Raw genomic sequence first — 26,334 nt, forward strand, 5'->3', positions numbered from 1 at the left:
GTTTGGGGCGTGAACAGGCTGGAAATTGCTTCCCGCCACTCCAGAGCTTAGCTGAGGGGCAGAGAGGCTTCCCCATGCCAGTGCTGTGCGGGGCTTTGGCATGTGCAGGGCTTGGCTCCTCCTGGCCAGTGCCCCAGGCCAGAGGGTCTTGGGCTTTCCCGGGGGTGGAAAACAGAAGCCCTTCAAACAGCCAAAAGCACACACTGTCATTCTGCACCAACTCAGCCTGTTGTTGAGCCGCTCCTTGCTGCTGTCAAGGCTCCTGTGTAGGGTTTCATAAGCCACGGCATCAAAGGGTAAGCGGGGTCTCCAAGGATCACAGTGGGCATTTCAACTTCCCCTACGGTCATCTTCTGGTCTGGGAAGAAAGTCCCGGCTTGCAGCTTCCTGAACAGGCCAGTGTTCCGAAAGATGCGTGCGTCATGCACCTTTCCGGGCCAGCCTGCGTTAATGTCCATGAAACACCCACGGTGATCCACAAGTGCCTGGAGAACCATAGAGAAATACCCCTTCCGATTAACGTACTTGAAGGCTAGGTGGGCTGGTGCCAGAATTGGAATATACGTCCCATCTTTCGCCCCTCCACAGTTAGGGAAACCCATTTGTGCAAAGCCAGATTCGATGTCCTGCACGTTACACAGACTCACGGTTCTTCTGAGCAGGATGCGATTAATGGCCCTGCACACTTGCATCAACACGATTCCAACGGTCGACTTTCCCACTCCAAACTGGTTAGTGACTGATCGGTAGCTGTCTGGAGTTGCCAGCTTCCACACTGCAATAGCCATCCACTTCTCCACCAGCAAGGCAGCCCTCAGTCTCATGTCTTTGCCCCGCAGGGTGGGGGCGACCTCAGCACACAGTCCCATGAGAATGGCTTTCCTCATCCGAAAGTTCTGCAGTCACTGCTCGTCATCCCAGGCTTGCATGATGATGTGATCCCACCACTCAGTGCTTGTTTCCCGAGCCCAGAAGCAGCGTTCCATGGTGGAGAGCATGTCCATGAATGCCTCAAGCAATCTAGTGTTGTATGCGTTATGCAAGTCGACATCATGGTCGGACCCCTAACTGTGACTTTGTAGCTTTAGCAGTAACTCGACTGCAATTTGTGACGTGCTGGCGAGACCCATCAGCATATTCCTCACAAGTTCAGGATCCATTCCCGCAGACCAAAAGGGAAGACAGAACACCCAGTACAAAAAATGTTGAAAAATGGCACCAAATGTGGACAGAAGCACAGGGATTGCTGGGATGCAAAGCGATGCATCACAGGGCATTGGGACAGGACCCAGAATGCCCCTCACCCTGACCCCTTCCCACAAGCCACAGCGCCAGAATGGGAAGAGGTACTCTGTGGGATAGCTGCCCATAATGCACTGCTCTCAATGCTGCTGCAAGTGCCGCAAATGTGGCCATACCACTGCACTTGCAGCTGACAGTGTGAACACGGCCGCGCTTTCCCTGCTGTGGTCTCTGAGGGCTGGTTTAACTCTCAGCATTCTACATCTGCAAGTGTAGCCATGCCCTTAGTCACATCTACGTATAAGTAAGAATATATTTTTACAAGTTCACTGCTGATACTGTCTTTAATATGATTGATTTTCAAAGATCAGTGTCCTACCAGTGGAATCTTTCAGCTAATGAATAGAGCTGGGTGAAGTTTTTCAACCTTTTTGTATTTTTATGAAAGATTGAAGAAATGTTTTGGTGTTGCCAAATCAAGAATTCATGTACATTTCACTGAATTGTTTTGGTCTAAAAAATACTAAACAAATTCCAAAACATTTGAAACATTTCATTGCCATATTTTCTAAATGAAACGTTTCCATTTTTCAATTCAAAATGACTCTTCATTTGGAAATTTCCTTTAATTTTTAAAAATAAAAAAAGGGTTTTAAAATACTCAAAATCAGAATGAAACATTTCATTTGACCTGAAACAAATTTTGAACATTTCAATGTACTGAAAATTTCATTTTCAATTCAACCCAAAACAATATATATATATATTTTTAAGAATTGCCAGCAAACTGAAAAATCCATTATTTGCTCAGCTCTCCTGATGAGATACTTGAAAATTATGTTTTGTAACTGAGGACATTAAATGTTTATCCAACATGGATTACAAATATCACTGAACACAATGTGCTGAGTTTTGTAGTTAATGTCAGTTATCATGTTACCCTAGTCAATGAAGACTGTAGAAATTGTAGGTTTTTTTATTTTTCCCCAAAATAATTGAACTTTTAACATTTGCTAATGTGGTAACAGAAGAACCATATTTTACTAATTGAGCACAAGTTCAAATGTTCTAATGCATAAATCTAAATGTTTTTCTCTCAAACGTAAGAATTAGCGGTGGCTCTTGTTAATCTAAGTAATACAAGGAAGGCTTGTTTGGGAAATCACTGGGTTTTTTTAATTTATCAAATTCCCCTCAATTTGTTGTTTAGACATTGATAGGGTTGGACAATTGAAACATTTATAGTTAATATGCTGTTAGAGATCATAAGCCCGAGCCCTGCCAGTGTCCACAGACCTTCACCCAGTGCCCCTTTCTACATTAGTTTTTAAAAATTGTTATTACTATTCTGGTAGAGCCTAGGAGCCCTACTCATGGACCAGAACCCCACTGTGCTAGGTGCTGTGCAAACACAGAATAAAACAGTCCCTTCCCCAAAGAGTGTTCAATCTAAGTCAAGATAATTAAGTTAGATAGAATTTGGAGAACTTTTCCTCTCCCCACCAGGGTTTGGCTTGGAGCTGAGGTCATGCCCAGTCCCGAGTGCCAGAAAGGATACCCACAACGTGAATCATGTTCCTTGATCTTTCCAGAGTCTAATGCCTCATGAAGTGATAGGCCTCTTCTCTCCAGGGGTGTCCCACTCTCAAGCCCACTGCACAGCTTGAGCCTATCAGGATATAGCACTCTGTCTCTCGGCCCACCTAACTGGAGATGTCTCGAAGACATAGACTGAAACTTCAGGGGCCAGGGTTCCACACAGCATGCCAAAAGCCCACAGCCACCCAGTGGGCTGAGTTATTGGCTCTTGCTCCAACATCTGCACCAGACTCTACATGGAGTTTGAGCATGGGGTCATCTAAGTCCATGAAGTCCCCAGCTGCGGCATAGAAGTTCAGGAAGCCCCAGGGACCACATTCACCAGCGATCCCTGCCAAGATTCTTCCGGAGTCCTCAGACTTGGCACGCATGTTTGGGACATTATCCCATCAACCCCAAACAGCTTCCAGACTACTCCTTGGTGTCAACCTTCCTGCTCCCCCAGGAAGGATCAATGTCTCCTCCAATAGCGAAGCCCAACACTGGTAACTTGGCACTATCACAATCCTCACCCAGCTGCTCCTGCCACAAGGAAGAAGAGAAACATCTCTGACTCCGCCAAAGAAAAAGCAGTGCCGGCACTGTTCTAGGGATGATCATAGAATCATAGAATATCAGGGTTGGAAGGGACCTCAGGAGGTCATCTAGTCCAACCCCCTGCTCAAAGCAGGACCAATCCCCAATTAAATCACCCCAGCCAGGGCTTTGTCAAGCCTGACCTTAAAAACTTCTAGGGAAGGGGATTCCACCACCTCCCTAGGTAACGCATTCCAGTGTTTCTCCACCCTCCTAGTGAAAAAGTTTTTCCTAATATCCAACCTAAACCTCCCCCACTGTAACTTGAGACCATTACTCCTCGTTCTGTCATCTGCTACCACTGAGAACAGTCTAGAGCCATCCTCTTTGGAACCCCCTTTCAGGTAGTTGAAAGCAGCTATCAAATCCCCCCTCATTCTTCTCTTCTGCAGGCTAAACAATCCCAGCTCCCTCAGCCTCTCCTCATAAGTCATGTGTTCCAGTCCCCTAATCATTTTTGTTGCCCTCCGCTGGACTCTTTCCAATTTTTCCACATCCTTCTTGTAGTGTGGGGCCCAAAACTGGACACAGTACTCCAGATGAGGCCTCACCAATGTCGAATAGAGGGGAACGATCACGTCCCTCGATCTGCTGGCAATGCCCCTACTTATACGTCCCAAAATGCCATTGGCCTTCTTGGCAAGAAGGGCACACTGTTGACTCATATCCAACTTCTCATCCACTGTCACCCCTAGGTCCTTTTCTGCAGAACTGCTGCCGAGCCATTCAGTCCCTAGTCTGTAGCAGTGCATTGGATTCTTTCGTCCTAAGTGCAAGACTCTGCACTTGTCCTTGTTGAACCTCATCAGATTTCTTTTGGCCCAATCCTCCAATTTGTCTAGGTCCCTCTGTATCCTATCCCTGCCCTCCAGCGTTTCTACCTCTCCTCCCAGTTTAGAGTCATCTGCAAACTTGCTGAGGGTGCAATCCACATCATCCTCCAGATCATTTATGAAGATATTGAACAAAACCGGCCCCAGGACCGACCCCTGGGGCACTCCACTAGATACCAGCTGCCAACTAGACATGGAGCCATTGATCACTACCCGTTGAGCCCGACAATCTAGCCAACTTTCTATCCACCTTATAGTCCACCAGATGCACCAGAACTGATCTCTCCAGCCTGAGTGACAGTGCAGGGGTCCCCAGTACTGCCTGCAGCACACGCTCCCCCCATTTTGCACACCACTGACTCCCTCCACATTGAGACTCTGTGCCATGCTGACCTTTGAGATGGAAGCCTCCTCCTCTAGCCCAGAACCATCCCCATGCCCTCTGGCATGGATATCTTTGTTCCGGGGTTGGCAGGAGTCACACTCACTTACATGTGAAGTTGGCTTTGAGAGTCCTTGGCACAGGGAAAATGCTGTCTGCTACTGTTCCTCGGGGTAGCTGCACCTCTGTCCCTGCAAATCAGAAGGTTTTGTGCAAGAGCTCCTCTAACTACTTTTGTAGCCCTATATAGAGGCCATGGACAGAGGGACTATCTTTCCACTTGTAACACAAACACCTCCCCCTATGGCTTTGGAAGTTGTCCCCTCAGCTCCCGCATCTCTCCAGGTAGTCCAGCCTCAACTACCACTACATGAGGAGTAGGCTCCACCACCTCTTCCTACTTTGGGGATCGTCACACTGAGCACGAGGACAGGTCCTGAGGGACCTCCTGAGGGAGATGTAACTCTCCAGGTAACAACATTGGCTCTGTAACTAGGTGCCATCCCTGGGTGCTCCCTCATAGCCTGGAGCGGGTTGACAGGCACCCTGCCTCAGTTTCCCTCTGAGTTCCCCCAGAATAATCCAGTCACAGCCAAACCTTTGAAAGAATATTCCCTATTTCCTGGGGTCTAATTTATTCAGCATCGTTCAGCTCCCACCAAAGTTCCTTTCTGGTCACTCCTCAGGGTTAGGGTCTCACAATTCTCTCTTTCTCAGGACTTTGGCTTTAAGTTCTGGCCTCCCCAGCCCATAGTTCATCCTTCAAGTCTAGGGTCTCATGGTTCTCTTTCCTGGTGACTATAACTTTAAGTCCTGGCCTCCATGGCCCGTAGCTCCCCACGTAAGTTTAGGGGTTACACAGCCCTCCTTCCTGGGGCTGCTAACCAGCAAACTTCTCCCCCCCCTCACACTGGTGAGCTGGAGCCGGTTCCCACCGGTTCCGCAAGGGACAACCGGTTCTAAAAGGGCTTCTAAATTTAACCGGCCAAAAGCCTTAGGTGCCGACTCCATGGGTGCTCCAGGGCTGAGCACCCACCAGCAGCTCCCCGCTCCACCCCACCCCCAGCCCCAGCTCACCTCCGCTCCGCCTCTGCCTCCTCTGCTGAATGCACCACCCTGCTCTGCTTCTCCGCCCCCACCCCCAGGCTTCCCGCTAATCAGCTGTTCGCGCTGGAAGCCGGGGCGGGCTGAGAAGCAGGCGGCGGCTTCACACTCAGGCCCAGGGAGGCGGAGGTGAGCGGGGGGGGGGGGAGCATGAGGTGGTAACCCGGGGGTGGGGGCACGCAGGGGAACCGCTCCTCGCCCCAGCTCACCTCCACCACCCTCAGCCTGAGTGTGAAGCCACTGCCTGCTTCTCAGCCCTTCCAGGGTTCCCGAACAGCTGATTTGTGGGAAGCCGGGGTGGGGGGAGAAGCAGAGCGGGGCGGTGCGTTCAGGGACGGATACGGGGGCAGAGTGGAGGCTAGCTGGGGCTGGGCGCGGGACGGGGAGCTGCTGGTGGGTGCTCTGCACCCACCAAATTTTCTCCATGGGCGCTCCAGCTCCAGAGCACCCAGGGAGTCGGTGCCTAAGGCGCCACTTTTGATGTGATCAGTGGGGGGAGCGGCGGCTCCCCCTGCTCCCCCCTTAGCTATACTACCCTACCCCTAGGAGTCAGAGGGACCTGCTGGATGCTTCCTGGGAGCTGCCCCAGGTAAGCACCTCCGGGACTCCCCACCTCGCCCCCCGGCAGGTCCCTTTGGCTCTTAGGGGTGGGGTGGGCACCCACTATGGTGGCCCAAGAGACCCTCCTGCTCGGTTCTGGGAGCAGATAGGGGAGGGGGGTAGATGGGGCAGGGGTCCTGGGGTGAGGCATCAAGGAACACGGGGGGTTGGATGGGGCAGGAGTCCCGGGGGGCGGGGGTGGAACCAGTTGTTAAGATTTTGGCAGCTCATCACTGCCCCCCCTCCCCCCCGCATACACACATCAGTTCCTCCAGCAGCTGGCTTCAGCAGCTCCTCTTTGAGGAACTCTACTCTCCCTCAATCCTTCCCCTTATATCCCTAGGCTTGGCCTGAGTTAGTCACATAACCAAATTCATTTTCCCACCTGGGGAGACAAGTTAAGATTGTCACAGGTGCACTGGGGGGTCCCCCATCTTCCCTTAAGGGGCCAGCCACTCTGTGGCAGACTCCTTTGTGGTGTTACCACGTGATGAATACAAACAATTACAGGAGCTCCAGGTAGGGTGGCACACAGGCTACATCTGGAAACTGCCACCTCGTCTGGCTAGTCCACTGAGTCCCTCTTCAGTCAGGGACACCCTGATCCAGTAAATGACTCCTGGCTAATGCCTGCTACCTCTCCAGCTGTGCCCAAAATAGGAAATAGGATATCAGGATGGATAAAGATTCAATTACTTTTAAAAAATAAAATTAAACAGATTTGTTATTTAAATTATAATTTTTTTATTAAAAATCTGCTTTAAGTGGAATCTGAATTTTATATAAAATATGTTAAGGCCTACGATTATTATAATCTTGTAAAGCATTTAAATAAAAAAAATGTGTTGAATCCATGAATCTCTATCAAACACTTGGAGTTAAAGGCTGCTTTTCTATATAGAGAAAGAACCAGGGGAAAAACATCCAACTTTTGAGGTCCAGCTTTATAGATATGGCACAATAGGTTGTGTACTGTATTAACAGCTTGCTTCTGTGGGGAAACCAGGGGCTGTGCTACTGATTTCAAGAGACTGTCAAAGTCATTACAGGCATGGGGACCCTGGCCTTTGACTCCAGGAGACAGCATTGTGTATCGTCAGGACCATCCACTGAGCTGACCTGAGTGGTCTCATGCTCCTATGTGATAGCCTCTCTCTACCTGAGCTCTGATTGGCGCAGTTCTCAAATTATGAATATTTATGACTCCACCCACCATGGAAATTTACTCTCCAGCTCATGGAAAAAGACTGATCTGCCCAGTAACTATCAGCCCTCGCCTCTGGATAGTTCTGGTTACTTCACATAAATGGCTTTGCTCTGTCCCTTGTGTGTGTACACAGAAAGAGATACAAAGAAACAGAAATTCAGTAATTTCTCCACTGTCTCCTTCTCTGTCTCTACAACAATTCAAATACTGCCGTACAAAAAGCATGTGGGTTACAGGAGTAGAAGTCTTGAATTATTGTTAGTTGTTTTGTTTTTCTGGGGGTGAGGGTGGAGCACGGAAGTTAGATAACAAGGGAGAAGGAGCAGAGAGTGCAACAAGAACAAAAGAACACTGGTCTCAAAGCAGGACACTGGGAAGACGAGACAACATTCTTCAGAGTGCAGCCCTTAGTGTTGATTTCAACACCTGGGGACTGGAGGAAGAAACACCTACCGTGGCTGCAGGTCGTAAAACAGATGCTATTTGGGAATATTTTCAGGAAACTCCTGTACCTCTGGCTAATAAAAGGAATATGTGGCAAATGTAAACAGTGCAACAGAGAGACGCAAGCTTGGGTTATTAGAATGAAACAACATTATGAAAAATGCTCTTCAGAATGCAATGAGTGTGACGATGATGATGTGGACATGTCTGAACTATCTGGACCAACCGGTTAGTAAACTTATTTTTGCATCATTCTTGTGGACTGCTAGCTGTGTCTTACATGACAGTACGTGATGACTTACGTTATTCTCATAAATTTGTGCTTTGAGTGGATTGATTACTTATTAATTTCAAAATGTTTGTGTTCAAAATATAATTGGGATGTTAGTTTGTTGTGGGAGTATTTATCAGCTACATTTTTACTGTCACTGCTGGACTTCTGAAATGTTTTTTTTTTAGTGAGTGATAGTGACTTTTTTTTTTAAATCCCCTTTTGCTTCAGGGTCCAGCTTAGATATCATCTTCACGTCCACAATTCAGAGTCATCTCTGTCATCACCACCAGTGCTGCAACTAAACATATATCAGATAGTAAATAACCTGTATAAAAAAAAAAAGACTTTCTTCATTATCTAATAAACCCATGGATGAGTTTGTAATCAGGACCAGCAAAACTCCGTAGATGCAAAGACTGGTTGGTTCATTTATCCAACACATTCTCCCTTTTGTCTTGTTCAGAACAAACATTTCACTGACATAGTTCAGTCATGATCAGGCTATCCTCCACCCTGCAATGCAGACATTGCTGGAAGGTTGCTGAATACAGTGTATGAGAAGGAAATTGAACAGCGTGCAAAAAACAGGGAAATTCATTAATCTGAGTCTTGATGGGTTGAGCAATGTACACAATGATTTAGTCATATGTGCTTGTGTGACAACTGATGTATTAGGAAATGCCCATGTAGCAGAATAGAGAAGTAGCAGTAAAAGCTGTAACAAACTAAACAATAATTCAAGTGTCAAGTGCGTAGCTTTGTCACAGACAATGCTGCAAGTGGCGCAAAGGTTAGAAATCTAGACAAAGATAATGAAGAGAATATGAATACAGTGCTCATTTGATGCATCATTTAGCCAAAGACTTAAGTACAACTCCAGAAATAAAGGAAGACGCTGAAATTGAAAAATACTTCGATAACAATCACATTGCTTCAGTTTCACTGAAGAGAGCAGGAAGAGCCAAGCTAATTCTCCTGCAAGATGTACAATGGAATTCAGTGGCTCACTGTTTTGAGCTATTTATTAAGAACTGGCCTATTCTGATGACAATTTGAAGAAAATCATTACAAAACAGATGGAACGATCATAGCTAAAGTAGTCAACACTGGATACAGAGAAACGTAGGAGATACGTTTCAATGGATTGAGCCTACTTCCATAATCTTGGACAAACTGCCGAAAGATTGCTGCAGTAGTGCTGATGCTGGTGAACTTTGGAAGGAACTTTTAGAGACAGTGAAGAAAGAAATATCCAACAACAAAGTTAAATGACAAGCAGTAAAAAAGTGGATGGATCAAGCACTTGCTCCACCTCATTTTCTTGCCTATGTTCTTAACCCAAAGTACCAAGGTACATGCCTAACTGCTGAAGAAGAAGATGCTGCTGTGACATGGGCATCTAATAATCGCCCATCTATCATGTCAAACATCATAAGTTTCAGGGCTGGAGGTGAACCATTCAAGCAGTACATGTCTGCTAATGATGTTTCAAAAAGTGCAAACACTGTGAGTGAACTGGTGGACTTCACTAGCTAAGCACCTGGAACTTGCTGAAATGCTAACTCAGCTTTTGACAGAAGTAGCATCTTCCAAAGGCCCAGAAAAAAATATTTTTTTCATTTGGCTTAGTTCATTCAAAGTTGAGATATTGACTGGCAGTTGAAAAAGCAGGAACGCTTGTCTTTCTCTTCCAGCCTATGAATAAAAATGAGGGGCGAGGGGCGATCTACTAGTTTTAAAAGAGTAAAGGACAGCCTAAGAACTTAGGAGACTGATAAAAACAACAAGGAGTCCTTGTGGCACCTTAGAGACTAACACATTTATTTGGGCATAAGCTTTTGTGGGCTAGAACCCACTTCATCAGATGTATGTTTAGGAGACTGATGTTTCATATTCAAGAGACTTAGGTGAGTAGGAACTTAAGCTCCAGTCACTATCATTTAGGCACCTTTGACATTTTTCCCAGACTGACCTGAAATAATCAGTTAAATTCACTGACTGCAGTTAATCTCTCGGTTCCTTTAATAAATCATATAGTTGTAAATGTGAAACGTGCTTTGATAAGTTTACGTTTCCAAAACATTTAAGGTTGTTTTGTTTATTAAAAATAAATTGTATATGCCGTTGTGTATTTAATTAAATTTCAGTGACAATCCTAATTCGGCTTGACACAAACCATGAGCAAAAAGATAATCATCTAGTAAATGAGCAACATATCATTCACCATTTTTAACATACTAAAAATGTAGAATTAATAAGCATCTGAAAATATTAAGCTGTATAATTGCTTAAATAAATGTATATAGTTATATTGTACCCTCCTAGGTAGCAAAAAGATGTACCAAATCTAGTGTAAAGTCTCTATTTAGTTGTAAATCAACATGTTTTAATAATTGAATCAACCAGTGAGAATGTACCTTTCTTTAAAAATAACTGAAGTACAAATAGAAAAATTGATTAAATCCATTATTTAAATTGAGACTTTCTACTAGGTGATTTAAATCATGTTAAAATCATTGATTTAAGTCTCTTATTTAAATCAATCCATCCTGCAGGAAATACCTAGTTCTTTTTTGGAATTTTGATTACTTCTCTCAAAACCTGGTCACCAAGACCCTATTCATCTCAGCACCCATGGGATCAACGTGTTTGCATCCTTCCCCTAAAAGACTGAATATTACCTGCTTTGGTCAGGAAGGTCTAACCTTTGAGCAGCTCGGGCATGTCAGTTGTGAATTACCAGGTGATAATGGAAAGATTCCATTATCCCATGTGGTATATCTCATTTTGATTTTTGATCCTCTTCCAAAGGATCAGAGCAGCCTGCAAAAAAATCTGGGCACCAAAGGCCAAACTGTGGCAAAATATGCCCTAGGAGAGGTCTATGATTCATCAGACACATGTGCTAAGTGTGTGGCCTCCAGAGTGACTCTCCCAGTGTATTCATGATTCTAGATGTCTGGACTCATTTCTGAGGCCCAATTGAGGATCGAGGCACTACTTTTCAGCTCCAAGACAATGATGCCCTCAACAAGATGAAGCCCACCAGCCCTAAGGCTCATTCTCTCAGCCTATCCCAGTCTTCTGCTACCAGAGGCCATATCCATGGCAAGAAGACAGATCTCTCCAATGAAAGCCCCAGGCCCAGTTTCATTCAGAATACCTGGCCAAGAAACAGACCCAAGCAAGGCCATCATAACTCTAGCAGTGACCCTGCCTCATCTACCTGCCGTCTACAGGTTCAACAGGATTGTAGAGAACCACGTGCTCACCTATCTGTGTCCCTTCCTGTTGCAGATCACCTCTCCCATTTCTTTGATGCCTTGTGTGTGATTACCACCGATCCAGGCATGTTAGACGTTGTCTAAAATGGTTATAACAGCCAATTCCACAATAAGTCTCTTCCTAAATCTCCTTTCCTGCTTCAAGGATCATTCTCATGAGAAAGTGTTTCTAGAGGAATTTCTTCTCACAAAAGAGGCAATACAGGGAATCCTGCAAAGATGCCTGGGCAAAGGTACTTTGCTGATTGCCAGGAGGTAGATGGCCTTCATTCCATCTTAGCTCTTCAGGGACTAAACCAGGGGTCTCAAACACGCAGCCCACAGAGTTATTTGCTGCGGCCCGCCAAGCTCCCTGCACCCCCCACAAGTTATTTCCTGCGGCCACCAAGCTCCCCTCACCCACCACCCACCCTCCCCCCAGTGCGCCGCGTCCCCACTCCTCTGCCTACCTCCACAACTGTTTGGTGGCGCTTAGTGCTTTCCAGGGGGGAGGGGGAGGAGTGGGGATCTGCCTGCTCAGGGGAAGAGGTGGAGAAGAGACAGGGCAGGGATTTGGGGAAGGGGTTGGAATAGGGGCAGGGAGGGGGAGGAGTTGGGGTGGGGACTTTGGGGAAGGGGTTGGAATGGGGGCAGGGAACGGATAGGAAGAGGCGGGCCAGGGCGGGGCCTCATGGAAGAGGTGGAGTGGGGGCAGGGCCAGGGGCAGGGGTGTGTGTGTCAGCGATGTGGCCCTTGGGCCAATGTACTAGTCCTCATGTGGCCCTTGTGGTGATTTGGAGTTTGAGATCCCTGGACTAAACAACTACATAAAGATCTTCAAGTTCAGAATGCTGATCTTCAAATCACCACCCCTTCCCTCTCCCAAGGAGACCGGTATGTGGCCCTGAACCTCAAGGATGTCTCCTACCACATACCCATCAGATACTCACACCACTGTTCTCAGAGGTTCTGTGTGGGAGAGACACACTGCCTGCCAGTACAAAGTGCTACTCCTCCCCGTGTCCGCAGCCCTGAGAGCTATTTAAAACAAAAACAAAAACAAAAAAACCACAAGCATCTGGTTGTGGTAGCTGTACAAGAGTAGCTCCAGGAATTGTTGTGCCTCAGAGATCCATCCCCCTCTGAGGTGCAACTCTTCCTCTATGGTCCTCTGGCTACAAGGAGGAGAAAACAGGTCACTGTAACACTTGGAAGGGTGCAGCTTACTTCTCCCCTCATGCTAGGCCATTGAATAGAGGGTGGGTGAAGCCAAGGCTCCTCCCTTCCCTTGTACCTCTTCACTTGCCTAAAAAGGGGGATTATCCAGGGACCAGGGGCTGCACCAGACCCCAGGATAGATCTTGCTTAGCTAAGCAAGGGGTGAAGTAGACCATACTCCTCCTTACTCACCTGCTCAGCCAAGTAAGACGAGGGCTAGAGTCATTATTTTTTAAAAAAGTCTTAATTCATCATTTTTGATTCTCAGTATTCAGTGAGTGCACCCTTGCTTCATTCACTGCCCGATATTCAACCTCCGCTACCTTACTCACATTGAGTACTCCCTCACTCCATGAACAGTCACTGTAGTAAGGTTGCTGTCTCCAGAACACCTGTTTGTGGCATAGGATGGCTCTGCAGCACCCCTTCCTCATTTTCGCCTCAGAGTTTTCCATCTCTCCTAGGGATTCGCATGGCTCAGCCCCCCAGCTGGGTCACTCTCAGAGTTCAGTCCCCTTTCAGGGTACTCAAAGTCCAAAATAAACACCACCTTTGACAACAGCCCCAAGTTAACATAAACTAAAGGTATTCTGCCCCCTCCTGGGCTCAACTCATAGTTCTTCTCACTCTGACCAGATTGCTGACCCTCCTGGCTTTTCCCTGCTGGCAGTCCAAGTACAGCATAAACCAAAGTGGTCTCCCATCTCTCCTGGGACTCACACCCTATTTAAACCAAGTCTCACTCTTTACCAAAGCAATGAGTCCCAGTGCTTATCTCCCTGTGACAACCTCCCCCTCTTCCAGAATGAGACTGCAGCTCCCCTAGACTAGGAAAAGTCATCCACCACTTCCACCTTTCTCCCCAGCCTCTGGGCTAGATATTTTAAAGGCCTGACTGAGTCACATGACCCACCAGTCACATAGCCTTCCTTTTCCCCACCTGAGGAGGTAAGCAAAATGTGTCACAGGTGGGGCTGGATCTCTCCCCTTAAAGGGGCTGGCCACCCTGTGACTGTCCCACTGAAATCAGGAGGGCGGTGGGATTACTTGAAGAGTAAGGTGCTACTCAGTGTAAGTGACAGAATCTGGCCCTTAGAAATCTGTCACAACCTGCACAATTTCAGGATAATTGCACCTGTATTTCCCCTCTGAGATCCCTTGATTTCAGGCTCCCAGCTGTCACCACCAGGTCTCTCTCCCTCCAGACTGGGATTTTAGGTTTGCAGTCCCTCTGTACCTCACTGTGATTTTCCCACCAGGTCTGACCAGGGTCCAGCATCTGGCGTTAACTCTTTCCCCAGGGGCTACAACAGTGAATATCAATTACCGACCAGACTTCACAAAGCAAAAAACATTTATTCTTAGGGCAAACGCATGACAGAGAAAACAGGAGTTCCTACAGGCCTCCTACTAATCATAGCAGAAGTCACCTATCTTCCACCTGGGGCATCCAATAGGCCCTAGCCCAAGGGATGCTGGCCTTTCCTTGCACAAAAAGTCCGGTGTATTTGCTTGCTCAGAAAAAAAGGCCCTTTGTCACTTTAAACCCAGCCATTTATATCAAAAACCCTTTCTTTGTCATTTGGTCCCAGCTTGAAACAGCATATACTAACCACCAACCGAATCCCTGGCCCACAATGCCAGACTGGGGATGCCATTCTAAGAGTACCCCGCCCCATCCCCCACTGGCCTGACCTTGCACATCTGTGTACAAAGTCACACCAGTGGGAGTAGAGTGGCGCACTTTTCCAAATGGTGTCCTCCGGTCATGCTGTCTGGAGAGGCTCACCACTGTGAGTGCCTACCTCAGGGAAGGCTGTCAGGAAAAAAACGATTACTGACCTTCCATAACTGTTGTTCTTTGAGATGTTGCTCACAGCCATTCCAAAGCAGGTGTGTGCTCCCCCTGAGAACAGTTCTCTCTCAGAGGTATCCATCAGGTAGGCCCTGGAGTTGCGCACTCATAATGCTGGTATAAAGGGGCCTGCCGCCCCACTACCCTCTCAGTTCTGTGTCTCACAGTACTGCCTGTGACTGTGTCTGGAACTTCATCTCGTCCTTGTGTTTCCTGCAAGTATATGCTCTCTGCTTTACTGTCCTGGAAAGTGGCCTTCCTGGTGGCCATTACTTCTGCCAGAATGGTCTTGGAGATCCGAGCCCTGACTTCGGAACCAGCTTATGCGGTCTGAGGCTCTGGCATGAGCTGGCACTTGGTCTGTCAGCATCACACCCCCATCTGATACCAGACCTAGGTGGGTTACTAGTATGATAGGTATTCAGTGCCCCACGGAGTCCTCCCTGCCAGCCCTTGGTGAGGCAGTCTGGTGTAATCAGTAGCAGATTAAAGCAGAATCAAACTTCCTTCCGAATGGGCTCCCAAATTCTTTAACTGAAGGGGCTCACAAATGATGTGACTGTCACCACCACCCTCAAAATACATGAGCAAATTTTAGGCCCCATGACTTTGATCGGAGCCACATTTAGTCTTCATCCATCCCTGAAGCTGTATGAGCCCTGTATGCAGCAATACTGTCTCTCTGATATAGTAGAATATGGGGATAGCAACAGTTAAAGGAATATAAGTGATTGCTGGGTATTAGGGCTCCAACAGGTGAGTGCCAGGGGCCCTATAGATGTGAGGGAGGGGATATTTCCCCTAGATACACCAGAGAAACAATCAGGCCTGCCATCCTCCTCTAAAGATTTGGACCACTTCCTGTTTGGAATCTAACATTCCACTACTTGCAGTTGAGGTAAATCTTTTTAGTATAAGTGTTGTAATACGACTTCCAGCTTCCGAGTGAATAGCTCTTTTGCAACTACTTCAAGGTTAATTGTCTTTAGCTCAAGAAGCTTGTTAGATGTTGGCACGAAGCTTTTTACCCTTCTGCTCCCCAGGGTAAATGTGATATTTTAGCTGAACCCTTGAATCCACCAGGGCACAAACTGATATAGCAAAGAGGATTGTCAAAAGAACCTCTTGTGAATTGCAGCTGAGATTTTCAAAAGCAGCTAGTGATTTGGGGTTCCTTGAATTTTGGGTGTCCAGCTAGAAACAACTTTAAAAGGGTCTGATTCTCAGAAAGTATTGAGTACTCACCCTCTGAAAAACCCAGTCCCCTTGGGTACCCTAAATAGAACATCCAAAAATTAAAGCACCCCAAATCCCTAGTTGCTTTTGAAAATTTTGCCTCTCATCCTTTATCCTTTATTAATTTTAGCTGGAGTCCCATAGTGAGTTACAAAATGCGATTCACAATCTGCTACTTGATGTGCTTTAAAAATTGAATTGTTGCAAAAATGTGTAGTACTCCACAATAAGAGGTAATCTTTCCTATTGACTTCGAATAGATCTGCAGCAAACATGAGCAAGGGCAATCCAGAATCTCACATGGTTTCAACAGTTCTTTTGCAGTTTGCTTTCTCCACTCTTGGATCTTCTCTTCCATGGCAGCATTCGTAACAGGCCAGATTAGGACATCTCTGGCTCTGTTCTTACACTTCTTAATAGCCAGATGGGAGAGTAGACTGTGCTTTCAATTTCTGACTTCATGCTGTGTGGTATTAGATCACAATCCCCACTAAACCATGTTATCCATTCTAATGGGACCAGAGCACACGGTGTTGTGACTGAAGACTTTCCTGGCTTTCAGAAGCTTAAATGTAGCTATTCTCCACCTTCTGGAAGGGCATGAGGCAGCGCTGGGCAATTTTAACTATGTTGAAGAAGTTTTGGGACATTTGATAGTTAAAGAGGATCAGCTGACTTGTGATAAACAGCAGGGATTTTAATTCCCCTACATCTCCAATGCTAACCTCGCTATAAAGAGTTAACTTTCCCTAGCCATTTCTAACCATCTAAAACATCAAGCTTAGTGATAAGAGGCAGGGACCCTCAAAAGCCCTTCTCTTCTGGGAAGCATCAGCACACTTTCTGGTGTCTCTTTCTCCTGCTTCAGCTGGACATTACTGTCCATATGAATCAGACATTAGCCAACACAGACAGTGTGATTACTCTGAAAGAATTAAGGGATGAGGGCTCATTTGTCATCCTAATCATCTATTGTTCCTCTGACAAAACCAGTCAGGCTGGTTGCAGGTAGTTAGTCAGGACCACACACCCATTAATAACAGAGTAGCTTGTTATGTGTGTTTCAAATGCACAGAAAGTAAGACGTTCACTTGACATTTATCATTACATTATACTACGATCACTACAGCTTATTATATGGTTGCTTTCACAGTTTATTATGAAATTGATGTACAGTGACCTGAGAACCTTGGCAGGCCTGCTCAGGGGCTTTATATATGCAGTGATTATCTATCTCGTAGCAGGAGGAGGCTGTTCCTCACACAAGGAATTCAAGAAAATGTGGCAAGGTTCACAGGAACTAGGTTGTTCTAAGAGTTTCATGCACTGGGCATTCTACCACTGGGGCCCTTTGTGGGGAATTTAGTGCTGGACTGATAGCCTTGAGAACTGAAGTCCTATCAACAGAATAAATATTAGCATAGGCTTCCCACATGCCACTGTGCTAACCTGCCTGAATACAGCCCAGAAGAGCCATGGTTAGGGAGATGAAAAGAGCTCAGTGTCCATGCCCTATTAAACAATTGGCTTCTCTGCAAAGACAGTCAGCAAAGTGCTATTTGTGGTAGTGATTTTATGAGACTGGCATCTATTCACTAGAAACTTAACTGAGTCTTCCAATTCATTTCACATGGGGGCCACCAAATTGCTGTCTGGTAGAAATCATTTTCAGCCATTTATGACCTGGAGACCAGGCGACCTAGGTGTGAGACTTTATATCCCGTTATGAATCTCCCAGAATACTTATTCTCTGTGTATATTTAATTTTGATTTTTGGTTTTGCCAAATAGATCAAAAGGTAGAAGCATTATTGAACAAATAGATGAAATCCCTTTTCTCTTTCTTCCACCTCCTCCTCAGCATAGCTCTTACATAGGAATAGACAACTGTGCTGAGAGACACAGAAAATATACTGTAGTATGGATTGTGGATTACTCTCTCTAACACACTGATTTAGGGGAAATTTGCACAACTTTCCCAATGCTGATAGAGGAAATATAGAGGTTCTCCAATGCCATTTACACCCCTCTCTTCTAATAACATGCAGCTCTGAAGTCTTGTAAGCAAGTCTTACTCGTTTCCCTGGAAATAAGTCTTCATTTTTGCTGTAATCGCTAACTATCGCACACTGGGATCTGGGAGCATGACTACACCAGTTTAAGTCTATGTCTTATATCAATGACTGGCTTGGCATTCATACTTTCCACAAAACAACTCAAAACATATACATTCTAAAAAGCAGCCCAAGAGCATGCTATTGAGCCAAATGGCAAAGAATTCCCTTCGCCAAAGCTGAACAAAAGTCCCCAAGGGAGGACAGCACAGCAGCCAGGTGTGGCAGTGGAGCCCAGACCTTCCATAATGAAATAAAAACAATTCCCTCCCTCCCTTATCTCCAGAAGCGGATAAAGACTGTACGGTACCTCCAGAAAATGACCTGACCCAGGGAAGCCATGGTAATGGGACTGGTTCAGACAGGCGAAGCGTAGGGTGCATAACAATTCAATGCAGTATTCAGTGCAGCCTCTTTCCCTTTGAGACACATTCGTCTAAGTTCCAGCTACTCTGCTTAAATAGCTGAACTCAGGTAAGGAGTGGTGACTCCAGGAGGGGAAAGTTGAGGTATGAGGAAGCCAACAGGACATGATCAGGCTTCCCATCAGGCACAATCACAGCAACAAGGCACAGCTTTTTCAGTATTATAGGACAGTAGCCTTGACTCCTATGTTAAGGTTGCCTATCTTGTCCTATTATAAAAACATTTCCAACTTTTTCTTTTGAGGAATTCTTACAGCCTCCAAAATTTGCTGCAGAGATGTGAAAATTGGAAGGGGGATGGTCCTGAGGTCAGAGAGGGGCCTTTTGCTCGTCCCATGCAAATCCATTCAGATATGGCCAAGTTATAAAATGGCAAAAATCACCATTAGGGGTCTGTATTATACTCAGTAGAGTTTGCTAGAGGCTTGCTGTTAAAATCAACAGACCTTCAATCTACACTGAGCTCGCTCCTCATCCCCATTGAGCCTCCTCACAGACCCCATCTGAACTGGACATGCTCCCCAGCATCTCCCGATACCATACTAAAGTAGTCATGTGGAGCCATAGGCTCTAGCACAGTAGAGGGTAGTACATGTTCCCTCTCTGACACCCAACTTTTTTCCTCCCTGGTGATTCTCCCAACTCTGTCCACCCTATATCTGGGGACTTAAAATGCAACAGGCATTTCTTCTGCCCCTAAAACATGCACTCTTACTGCTGCTCCCCCGGACCAAACCACTTCCTGTTTCCCATCTCCTCCCCATCCTGGCTACTGGTGCAAGCAGAGCCTGCAAAGGCTAGCAGGAAGCAGAGACCCTGCAGCACTTTCTCCTCCTGCTCTGACAGGGAGGGGAAGCTCTAAGAGGCAAAGGGGGAGAGAGGAGAACAGAGAGAAGACCTGTGGGGAGAGCAGAGGAGTGCAAGCTGCTTGTGTCAGATAGATCCTGAATTTGTGTGGGGGACTCTGTCTACCCAGTCCCTTGTGTGTGGATTGAGATGAGGGAGCCTGTGTGAGTGTGGATTTGGGGGAAGCCTGCAAATGCCTGTAAAATGAGGATAACAACACTTATCCCTACGCTGCCCTGGGCTGCTGTGATGATAAATTAGTTAATATCTGTACAGGGCTTTCCTGTGCAGTGGCAGGGAACTGGGAACATTCCAGTACCTTGCCCATCCTAACAAAAACTGCCATTTTCTTTGTGCCAACCACAGCTCCAAAGTGGGACTCCTGTTCATACAGTCCCCCAAGACACAAGACCCTCAAGGCAGCACCACTGATCCAGGGAGTACTTGCTGCTGCTTGGCAGAGATCACACTGGACACAAAGGCTTAGGCAGAGTTTAAGGTGTGATGTCCCACAGGGACGGCGGCTAAAGGGGTCAGAGTTAAGAATATGTGCTTGTGTTCTATGTGCAGCAACACCTTACCTGTGCATTTCCTCATGTGCAGAAGTTGGTAGTTTGTTTTTCAGGCCAGGGTACAGCTTCTAAACTGTTCTCTTTATGCAGCTATTAGGAGCTCCCCATTAGGTAAGCCAGTGAGAGAATGTGCTCAGCTGTGGTACAAGAAGCAGGACAGGTCAGAGGGGATGAAGGCTGTGGGAGAGCAAGGAGTGGCTGGGAAAAGACTATGGCTGCCATCCAGGCATGTAAATCAGTGGTCTCATTTTCAGAGGTGTTAAGCATCTGCTGTTCCCATTGACTTGAATGGCTCACCCCCTCTCCAAATCCAGCCACTCATTTAGGTGCTACCATAGATTTGAGGGTTTAACTTTAGATCCCTAGGTTTGAACATTCTGATGACTTGAATGCTATAAGACTTGTCCAAAATCTGTGGTAGGGCTCTGAGCAGAACCTGATTCTCCTGGGGGCCAGTCCTTTGCTCTAACCTTCTTCCTATTGTATCTGAATGAAAACAGAGGGTTTTCCTCCCTTTTTACCAATACAATTACTATGGCTGTCTGATCATTATGATTATTTAAGGTTATGAAGTGTTTCTTTCCTATACTGCCGCTGTCTCATATGTTACTTTTTTGCTTTAAAATGGATATTATATTTATTTGGTAGTTTTCCATTGATGAAAAATAGGTGTGATTCTAACAATCAGGATTTCAGTGGAAGCACATAACTTGAGGTTGATGTGACCCAATGTGAAATGACCCTAAAGAAACATCCTGTTGCTCTCACCGACAACTGAATGAAAGTTGCCACTTGACCAAGCATGCAGACCAGGTTTCTCATTTCAGAGCTAATTAAACAATTGGGGGGGAGGGAGGTGGTCAAGATTACAGCACACATTACTTCACTTCACAAAGCCAGACTCTTCAATGAGCAGGTTACAGTCCACTTCCCAAACACAGTGGAATGACTCCTACGCTCTGCTATCAGGGGTTCTCACTCTTTATACAGAACTATTACTAACAGAACCCCTATGAGTTATCAGTATAACACAGGAGAGTTCTTCATCTCTGTGGCAAAGCCTTACCACGTCTCAGGGCCAATGACTTTCTTCTGAGATGCTGAAGGAGTAATGTGAGAGGTAGGAGGAGAACCAGAAGAGGATGGAGTCATGAAAAGCCAAGGGATGGCAGGATTTCAAGAAGTGATCAGCAGTGTCCAAGGCATCCGATAGGTCAAGGAGGAGGAGGATAGAGAACTGGCCCTGAAGTTTCGCCAGGAAGAGGTGTTTAGAAATACTGGAGGTTGTTGGAGACCTCTGCATCTCCTCCTTGGCTCCCAGCCTTATCTCCCCAGGCCTTGGATGTGTGTGGAGAGAGACTCCGTGCTGACACCCCTGGCCTATGGGTAAAGAGAATCCCAGCTGCTCCTCTCCCCAGGCCTGGAAGGGGTGGGTGAAGAGACTCCCTACTGATTCCACCTCTCCTCGACCTCAGCCAGCACCAGAAGGCAGGGAGGGAGGCATTGAGAGTCCTGACCTTGGGGAGCCAAGGGAAACCTTGGATCTCAACAAAGAAAGGAGTGGAGCTGGCTGTGTACTGCTGGAAATTATTCAGGGACATTTACTCAAAACCTCACAAAGGCCTCCCAGGTTTGGCCCCGAGCCTCATATTTGCCGCCTTCTGTTTGCTTTTCATAAACTTTTGTGCTAGTGAAATTTTGTCAGCAAGAATGTTTGCAGAAAGGGAAACTGTCACAACTGTCTGTGCGAATATGTATCCACCGGAGCATTTGCTTCTGCGGTATCACACAGCCATCTTGAAATCTCTTGGTCGGCTTGGGGCAAAGCCATCTGGCAAAAGCCATGGCCCGCCATGCAGCCCAAATGGATAATTAGGAACAACAACCACGTGAAGCAATAGCAGTGGCAAAGAGGTTGTGAACAACCTGTTGGCTGAAGTATGTTTGCAGAAAACATGTACTTGTTGAACCATTTGAACAATGCATAACAGTGAAGTCTGTTGGCAAATAATTTGTGAATAGAAAAAGGGACTAAGTTCATTAAATAAATGTACAGCACACAGGGCTGCTCATGAGTAGAAGCACTATCCACCTTGCTGGGATATCCAGGCAGAACAACTCCTCGTAGGCATTGGCACTGAATGCAGCCGACAAGGCTAAAAGAATTGGCACGGGCACATGACCCTGATAGCAGATCATCAACCAGTGTTAGCAGAGCATTGCAATCCCCGTACCACACCCAGCTGACTGTAGATCCTGAGGTTTATACACAGGGGCAACGCCCACAAACAGTGCCTTGAAAAAGCATCAATGACAGGTGTATACACTACACCAAATAAAAGAGAAAATCAACCAGATCAAACAGAAGCGAAGTCTCCAGATAAGAGCCCAGTGTGCAGGTGTCTCCTCTGTAACAAGGTGGGGACAAAATGGCACACAGGATGCTTACAGATGTAACAATATAGTACACAGAAAATAAAAGACATCACGGTTTCCTGGCTACATGCACCCAGGGAGAGGTTATCCTCTGTAGGGCAGGGTACTTACTTCGGTAGGATAGACAAATGGATAGCTTTCAGTTTGGGTAAAGAAGGTGCTCACGCCCAACCTTCGCTCACAGAGGTCACAGGCAGCAACTGGCAGAGTAAGACAGCCTGACTAGCCTGGTTCCCAGAGCTGACCCTTTGGCTCACCCGGTAGACAAAGTGCCTTATTTAATAGCCCTCTTTTTGGATGAATAATGGAGAGCTATAAACAGTTTCTGAAGAGGGATCCCATCCCATTATCCTCAGCTGGAAGAATGGTGGCTCCAAAATTTGCTTTGTAGGAAAAAAATAAAGGAGAATCATAGAATCATAGAATATCAGGGTTGGAAGGGACCCCAGAAGGTCATCTAGTCCAACCCCCTGCTCAAAGCAGGACCAATCCTCAAGGCTCAGGTCCAACAAACCCCGGTCATCGATGGACAGGATTGAACCTGGGACCTCTGGAGCTCGGTGCATGAGCCTCTACAGCAGGAGCTAAAAGTCAACTGCCTGTTAACTAAGGCTGTAGAGCAGGCTCATTTTCTCTCTCTAAGTGGTCTCGGTGCCACGAGATGGGACAGAACACTATACTCAGCAGAGACTTCCCAGTTGAAATCCCCAATGAGTCCCCCCTTGTAACACCAACAGACACTGGTTGTCCGTGTGTGGGATCAAACTGGGGATCTCTGGAGCTTAGTGCATGAGCCTCTACCACATGAGCTAAAAGCCACCTGGCTAGGTAGGTAAGGCTGTAGAGCAGACTCATTTTCTCTCTCTCTTTAAGTGGTCTCGGTGCCACTAGATGGGACAGAACACCACCCCCAGCAGGTGTGTGGGTTACACAGGCACCACGAATGTCTAGCAATGCCTAGGTAGTTATTTAATATTTATATTCTGGCTATTAATAATAAACGAGAACATTATTATTATTGTTGAAACCAATGCATTGTCCCAGTTTCAATATACCTGACTGGCTGATCTCCACCTATGCTCCATCACCCCCCTTCTCAGTCCCTAGTAGTATGATGAGCCCAGCTGCAACCGTGCTGGGCTCCAGCACAGCACCACCACATAAGGCTGCTGTGTGCAATGAGCCTAGGATGCAGCCAACCCTGAGCGTGGCAGATTGTGCAGGTCATGGGGTGGAACTTGCCCACTTTCAAGGGTGCAACAGCTCAAGGGCTAGGCCCAGCAGAAGCACAGATGGCCATTTTTGGATTTACTGGAGTCAGAGAGGAATTAGAGGTGAGTGTGAGCAGTTGGTCACAAAAAGCTGGATTACTAAAGAACAGTTGCAATTAGCCCTGGTCTTTCAGCTGATTAAAAAAAAAATTAACAGACAAAACTCTGATAACTCACTTAAAGTTGCTAAAGAACGAGAATGTTAAAATGTAGTTATCGATTCCTACGGACACTAGCTAAGCCTAACCAATTAAACCTATCATAGTGAACAGTTAAGGAAAGTAGATAAAAGTCAAATACACTCACAGCTCAGCCTCCCATGTGTATGACTTTCTGTCCCTGCCAACCCGGGCTGCATTTGAACCAATAACCTACAGAAAAAGGTTACATCTGCTATTCTATATCACTCAGGCTAATTCCCCCAGCTGTCTGTGGGCAGTGTGTGTGAGACCCCTTTGTGTACGGAAAATGACATAATTCCTGATGAGACTCTGACAGCAGAGAATAGGCAAAATAGTAGCAGGAAGGTGCCAGCCACTTGGTTCTAGCTTCCCATAATGTGCAAGCTGCTCCCAGTTCACCCTCATGAATGCAAGGAACAGGTAGGTGGCTGCACTTCTGCAACTCATCTCACTGCCAGCAGCACAGTGTCCCCTACTGTCACACTGGGAACTTGGTTCTGTACTGACTCAGATGAAAGGACACGCCAACATAGAATCAGAGAAGATTAGGGTTGGAAGAGACCTCAGAAGAGTCAGCTAGTCCCACCCCCTACTCAAAGCAGGACCAAACACCAACTAAATCATCCCAGCCAGGGCTTTGACAAGCCGGGCCTTAAGAACATCTAAGGATGGAGATTCCACCACCTCCCGAGGTAACCCATTCCAGGGCTTCACCACCCTCTTAGTGAAATAGTGTTTCCTAATATCCAACCTAATCCTCCCCCTCTGCAACTTGAGACCACTGCTCCTCGTCCTGTCACCTGCTACCACTGAGAACAGCTGAGCTCCATCCTCTTTGGAACCCCCCCATCAGGTAGTTGAAGGCTGCTATCAAATCCCCCCTCACTCTTCTCTTCTGCAGACTAAATAACCCCAGTTCCCTCAGCCTCTCCTCTTAAGTCATGTGCCCCAGCTCTCTGAGCATTTTCATTGCCCTCTGCTGGACTCTCTTCAATTTGTCCACATCCTTTCTGGATTGAGGGCCCCACAACTGGACGCAGTATTTCAGGTGTGGCCTCACCAGTGCCGAATAGAGGGGAATAATCACCTCCCTCAATCTGCTGGCCATGCTCCTACTAATACAGCCCCATTTGCTGTTGACCCTCTTGGCAATGAGGGCACAGTGCTGACTCATATCCAGCTTCTCACCCACTGTAATCCCCAGGTCCTTTTCTGCAGAACTGCCGCTTAGCCAGTCGGTCCCCAGCCTGTAGCAGTGCATGGGATTCTTCCGTCCTAAGTGCAGGACTCTGCACTTGTCCTTGCTGAACCTCATCAGATTTCTTTTGGCCCAATCCTCCAATTTGTCTAGGTCATTCGGGACCCTATCTCTTCCCCCATCTTAGAGTCATCTGTGAACTTGCTGAGGGTGCAATCCATCCCATCATCCAGATCATTAATGAACATGTTGAACAAAACCAATCCCCTTCCTCCAGCACCTTGAGTTTTCCTTGGATTTCCATAAACCAAGTATTTTCTAGACCAGAGGTGAGGAATCTTTTTTCTATCGGGGGCCACTGACCCACAGTAAAACTCAGTCACGGGCCACACCCCACACCATGTGGGGGTGCGGAGGCTTGGGGCTTCCCCTAGGCTCCGGGATGGGGCCAGAAATGAGGGGTTCAGGGTACAGGAATGGTCTCAGGGCTGGGGATTGGGGTGGGGGTGCGGTCTATAGGAGGGGGTTGGGGCGTGAGAGGGGGCTTGGGTTTGGGGCAGGGGGTTGAAGTGCAGGAGAGGGTTCTGACTTCGGGCAGGGGGTTTGGATGGGGGTGTGGGCTTTGGGAGGAGGTTGAGGTGTGGGAGGGGGCTCAGGACTGGGGCAGGGAATTGGGGTGCAGGCTCCAGCTGGGCGCCGCTTACCTCAAGCTGCTCCCGGCTGGCAGCATAGTGAGGCTAAGGCAGGCTTCCCCCGGCCCCGCACCGCTCTCAGAAGTGGCCACGATGTGGCCAGGCAGCTCTGTGCAGTACGCGCTGTCCGCCCCTGCACATGCCGTCCCCGCGGTTCCTGGCCAATGGAAGCTGCGGGGGTGGCACCTACCAGCTGGGGTGGGACCACGCAGACTCAGAGCTTTCTTGATTGCCCCGGTGCTTAGGGGCCACAGGGGCAGCTGACCGACCGGCCTGACACCCTAACTTCCCCCGGCAGCAGGGCCAGCCAGTGCTCGCAGCTCTGGGGAGTTGCTGATGCTCAGGGCTCCCAGCCCACGGTGCGGAGACTTGCTGCGGGCCAGATGAAATTAAGCAGGACGACGGATCTGGCCCGCGAGCCGAAGGTTCCCCACCCCAGTTCTAGACCAATCCTGTTTCATTTGTGGGATCTAAAAAGATACAGCCCAAGCTAATACACCTGGAGATCGCAGGGAGAGTAAAGTTTGCAAACAAAATAGCAGATCCATTGAGTGAGATTGTGTAGTATTGCACCCATCTGTGGTCAGGATCTAGCCCTGGGCTGGACAGAGAGGCTTAAGAAATATGTAAGCAGCCACGCCTCTTCTAAACACGTGCAGAACACCTTTTGGAATGTGACGCAATCAGCATCTTTGGCCTCACTATAATCATCCTTTAAGAATGGAGCAGAGGCAGGGAACATTGACCCCATGGAACAAGATGTGTC

General features: G+C 47.2%; 1 protein-coding gene across 1 annotated transcript in view; it reads right to left on the bottom strand.

Annotated features, from left to right (window-relative positions):
• VTCN1 (V-set domain containing T cell activation inhibitor 1) overlaps positions 1–20,322 on the bottom strand; it is a 39,284-nt gene extending 18,962 nt beyond the window's left edge. Inside the window, exon 1 of the mRNA XM_084618410.1 lies at positions 18,257–20,322. Within this exon, the coding sequence (XP_084474536.1) occupies positions 18,257–18,288 (32 nt within the window). The 5' untranslated portion in view covers positions 18,289–20,322. The remainder of the gene's footprint in view (positions 1–18,256) is intronic.
• Positions 20,323–26,334: the final 6,012 nt, after the last annotated feature.

The sequence above is a fragment of the Lepidochelys olivacea genome (assembly GCF_965140295.1).
Source record: "Lepidochelys olivacea isolate rLepOli2 genome assembly, chromosome: 1".
In the NCBI taxonomy this organism is placed as follows: Eukaryota; Metazoa; Chordata; order Testudines; family Cheloniidae; genus Lepidochelys; species Lepidochelys olivacea.